At 36.0% G+C, this 5249-nt stretch overlaps 1 protein-coding gene across 1 annotated transcript; it reads right to left on the bottom strand.

Moving 5' to 3' along the window:
- Positions 1-1564: 1564 nt before the first annotated feature.
- On the bottom strand, positions 1565-3894 carry LOC146361839 (mast cell protease 1A-like). The gene is made up of 4 exons (XM_084922374.1): positions 3660-3894; positions 3284-3422; positions 2739-2963; positions 1565-2631 (listed from the first exon to the last, which is right to left on the bottom strand). Exons 1-4 carry the CDS (start codon positions 3842-3844, stop codon positions 2404-2406), a joined length of 777 nt encoding a protein of 258 aa, XP_084778500.1. The 5' UTR covers positions 3845-3894; the 3' UTR covers positions 1565-2403.
- Positions 3895-5249: the final 1355 nt, after the last annotated feature.

Here is a 5249-nt window from a genome sequence, read left to right as displayed (position 1 = left end):
GACATAAACACGGAAGCAAGATGTGTAATTAGGATTATTTATAATAAATATGAATTAATGATTGCAATTTCTTTAACCATAGAGAATGACTAAATGCTTCAGGACAATGTCACATCAATGCACTGAACTCACTATGTTATCCATCTAACAGAGCCTCCACATGTTCTCACTGTAATTTCCCCCTCATGAATGAATTGATGCTTGCACTAATCTGAAAGTACGGGGGAATTAAATGCATTTTACTTGCAGTACTCAAGCTGACTTACCTTTGTTTGAATGACGGCGTATTGACTAAATCCTCCTTCTCTTGTACGGTGTATACACCTGAGACTGTCACCTGTCTGTGTGTCCTGCACTCTCTCTCTGTTTCTTTCTCTCTGATTGTGTAATAAAAGTATGAACATGTATTTATAAGTTACACTTGTGTTTGAATCCTGCAGCTTACCACACATTTGATTTCCATGTGTGACAACTGCAAGTGTCCAGAGTGAGGACAGACTGAGGGACCCACTGCTGCACATGATCTGTGAGGCTTTGCACCCCTGATGATCCACCAGGACAAACTCAGCAGTGTGTGAGGAAGAGGAGGAGGAAGAGCCCGCAGCAGCTGACAGATGAAGAGAATAGACAGACTGTTCCCTGTTTGTGAAGGACTGCTAGAAAAGTTTAAACTAACTGTCTGTCCTGAATCAATCTTATTAGGTAATGTTCCCATAATTTTATCATTCAAGTGTTTTCAGTGTGGGAGAAAGTACTCAGGGCTCTGAATTGGGATACAGCCTGTTTGCTTTGATTTGTGGCCTGCCATGTACAGATCATTAAAAAAGCTGATATATAAAATCACATATAAAAGCAAGTGGAAACCTACAACAGCGCAAGTTATTAGTAAGTTACTACATCTTTCTTCAAAAATAGATAAACAGACCAAATTTATCCTCCACATGAGATGGTATTATAGTCCGTGTGCAGATGGGTGACTGCACTCCAGAGGAGATCCTACCTTTTATACAAACTGCTGTATACATTCTTTATTGTGCTGGTCTGTAAAATCTATATAAAACACAAACCTGACTTCAGTCTTTCTTTCCCTGCTTTGTCTCAGTCTGGCGTGAACAAGCAGATGCAATCAAGTTTTAATTCACTGCACAGTCTCAGTGTTTCTGGCCACCATCCATTAAGCTGTGCTTGCATGAAGCTCACCATGTTTATTAATAGAGGCGATTGATTGATAGATCATTTATTTCAAGCATATACGTACATACATACAAAATAGAGCATATCTACGAAAAGGAAAATACTGTCCTGTAGTACAACCAGTGTTCAAAAAGCAGTGGGAAGAAGTAACACACGTGTTACCACCCCCTTCACATATTTATAGCTCAGTCATGTAATTGTGCAGCTGCTTCCAAATGTTGTATAACCATGAGAATTTATTACATTGGACTGCATGAAAACCATATCTTTATACATTGATTTAAATTTCTGAATATATTTGTCATGTCAATTAATTTTAAATTTAAATGTAAAAATAATTTTCAATAAAGACACTAATGTGTTTGTCTTATAGAGGTTTAAGTTGCAGAGAAATGCCATTACTGTTTGTTCAACTATTGCAGGACAAGCACTGTTTAAGTGAAAAAAGAAATGTTATGACATTAAATTTGAATGCACATGTGGTAAAACATATTTTTGTTGTAAATCTACACCAACTACCGAGTGAAAGGGTTTTCTGTACTCATTCGTGTGCTTTCTATTATTTTATGCATCGCCTTTCTATGGCCACATAAGCCTCTAATTTTGGAGATTTTTAATCCACGTTTTTACTCATTATAATTATTTAATTTCCTTTTTCAGTAAATGAATCATTTAAAGTCCAGTTTGTTTCTCAGTATCGTGTATCTGGTTTAGTCACACATGTGGAAATGTTCTTGCGTCTCTCATTATTTTTGTAATAGTCAGGAAGTGCAGATTACTGTTACCATTTCCTCTGTCTGATGTGAATCTGCAGTTTATCACCGGAAGGTTTCTCTTGCTGTTTGAGCTGTTTTTTTCTTATTAAGTAAAAGTACACATACATTACACAATTTGATGACCACAGTTGAGTCCATGTTGATTTTTAAATGCACCTCATGTTGTTTGAAGATTGAAGGTTTCCAGCGATTACTATTTTCTTTGTTGACAGTTAGTTTCCTGATCAGTTGACCTTTGTTTTGTGTTTAACTTAATAAACAATGACAAAAAATGCTTGGAACCAAAGCCTCTGTAATGTTCTCCAGCCATCTAAAACCCAAAAATATTCCCTTTGCTGTAATCTGTGGAAAATCACATATCTGACAAACTATCAAATGTTCTTTTCATCAAAACAGCTGATTTAATTTCTGTCAATTACCATGTATTATTAGACTAATCAGCATCTCTAACACAAATATGATGTTCCTTAGAAACAGGAATGATGGTTACTGTATCGGTTGTTGGAGAATGTAACTTTCCCTTATGTTCTTTGATGGAGTCTCTGTGGTCAGGTATCTTAGTATAACCCTGAATTGTTGAGCCATCTGGGTTTATTTTGCTGGTGGATATCACCCCATATACCTTTCCATCTTCACAGACTAATGGACCACCACCGTCTCCCTGGAAGTATTTAGTATTTACACAGTATTTAGTGATTGCTTTGGAAGTGAATTTCTGTTGTTGACCAAAGTTTTTTTCTCGATGTTAGTGTGCAAAAATACACTTACCTGACCAGGTTCTCTCTCACCCTCAGAGCAGTACATGTTTCTGTTAGCACACAGCTCATTGTCAGTCAGGGTCACATTTACTTCCAGGAGTTTGACAGACATATATTTGCTGTTTTCTGTGCTTCCCCAACCAGAAATGACACATGCTTTTGGCAGAGATCCATCATCACGGTCAGCAAGAGCGATGGGTTTCACTTTGTCGTTCAACTCTGCCTTGGTGCTCAACTTAAGGAAGAGAGAGAGAAAACCCCTTTTTTAAAAGAAAAAAGTAAATATTAGCAGTGTTAACTACAGTCTGTTTCCGTGCTGCATTCAGTTGGGCTCAACTTCAGTAACGCGAAGAGGGAAAAAAGTTTAAAAAAAAAAAATCAGTATGTACAGGATTTCAGTGCTACTTGAATGAACTGAGCACTCGAAAGAACTGAGCATTGGCCAAAAAAAAAAAACTGAAGAAAAAACTTGAAGATTATGAAAAAAAAAGACTAAATTAAAGCAATATGATAAACTTCAAAAGTACAATCATAATTTATTTTTTATATATATACCTTAAGAAGCATCATATCATTTCGAAAATCAACTGGATTGTAGCCTTTCATTGGAAATGCATTTCTCCCAGGCACATTAACGTGCTGTACACCACTCTGATTATAATAATTATGAAGTCCCAGAAAAACTTTGTAGGACCTAAAACAAAAAACAAAAATGTATCATTTGTTTGATAAAAATAATTATTTTTTGGTCTTGTGTTCACAAATTAAAAAATATTTTTCTGGTAATTTTATCTAATAGCCATGAAGCTTCATAAAGACAGATTTCCTCCTCTCAATACGTGACTTGACTTTAATCTTGAGATTATAGATTCCACAGTAGGCCCCTAAACACTAAACAGGTAAAAAAAACACAACAGTGTGTTAGACTCACTTGGCTTGGCAGACTGCAGCAGTCATCACAAAATCCTCATTGAGAAGGAAGCCAGCACAGTGTCCTATATGACCACCTGCGCTGTTCATCTGCAAAAGCACCATGTAAGGTCTGCTGTGAGGCACAGCCTCGTGACCTCCAATGATCGCATGGCCTGAGACAAAAGTGAAATAAAGTATATACATACAAAAACAAATGTGTGCATAAAATATGCAAAGATCTTTACCTTGTTGATGAAAGCTCAGTACCAGTGTCAATAATGTCAGTTTATAGTAAATAATCATGGTGAGATCACGGTCGAAGCTTCAGCTGAGATACTGAAGAGAAATAATAATCTCTGATCATTTACACCCTGAAATGTTTCCTATATATTTGTGTTATTTGCATACGCATGCTCAGTGATGTGGCTTTGAACCACATTCTTAAGGAAGGTAAATATCGCCTTACTATTTTTCATGAAAAATGTCTAAAAATATGATCCTGTGAACTCATTAACGTCACTCCTAAGTCCATTTAGTTTGCACCAAATTGTTTTTATGGTAAATTAAATTTCATTTTAAACAATAAAATGTTAAAATGAATTTAAATTCAGTTTAAATTCCAGGATTCAATAAAGCATCACCACCTGACAAATTAAAGCCTTAATTTATTTTGATAATATTTTTGACTCTTGCGGGATTCCAACTAATGTGTGCTGTCATGAGCACCTTTCTCTAAAGCGACCAGAAAAACAGTTTACATGTAAAAACAAATTGAGAGTAAATCATACCTCATAAACAAGTACAAAGAAATTCAGGAAGATCTTGATGCACGTGACGGGACCGAACTGAAGTGGAAACAGACAAACAGAATAAAAAATGACAAAGACGATGAACTGGAGGAAACTCAGGACTTAAATACACAGGATGATGATGATGATTATGATTATGAACAAAGGTCAGGAGAAAAAAGGAGAGCCTGTATTAAGCTTCAAGCCCACAGAAGGCCAGGACATGTAATAATAACAATTAGCTGATCTAATGTAAATCCCTCTCAGTGACTGTGAGGACTGCTGCTGGCTGAATGACTGTGATTGTTTACACCTGTGTTTGCTGAGTGTCTCGGACAATTTGCGGTTTGATTGTTATTTATACTCATTTTAGGGTTTTTATTACTGTATTCTTCTTTTTTTTTTTTTTTTTTTTTTTACTGATTATTACACTACAGAATACAATAATCAATCAAGAATATTTTGTTTCAGCCTGTGTGTTTCTGCAGATACCTTGAGAAATCACAATGAAATCTTCTTGAATTTTAAATCTTCAATAAGGCAGAGACAGCAATAAGACTGAGAATCGCAAAACAGGAGAGAGAGAGTCGGCATTACCGCTGACGGCCAACAGAGAAGAGAGCGTGCAGTAATGCAGACAGTAGGCAAAGGAGAAAGAAGGGATCAAGGATCAATGTAGTTTGCAGAGGTCAGAAAAGAGAAACGCGAGAACCTCTATGCCTTTACTTTTTCACTTTTACTTGAATAAAGTATAATAAGTACTTCTACTTTTACTGTAGTATTTTTTAACACTAGTATCTGTACTTTTTCTTAAGTACAGA

Source organism: Perissodus microlepis, chromosome 23 (assembly GCF_051167445.1).
Source record: "Perissodus microlepis isolate ML-2025 ecotype Zambia chromosome 23, ASM5116744v1, whole genome shotgun sequence".
NCBI classification, from domain to species: domain Eukaryota; kingdom Metazoa; phylum Chordata; class Actinopteri; order Cichliformes; family Cichlidae; genus Perissodus; species Perissodus microlepis.
The sequence above is the reverse complement of the archived record's forward strand: the minus strand, read 5'-3'. Positions and strand labels throughout refer to the sequence as shown.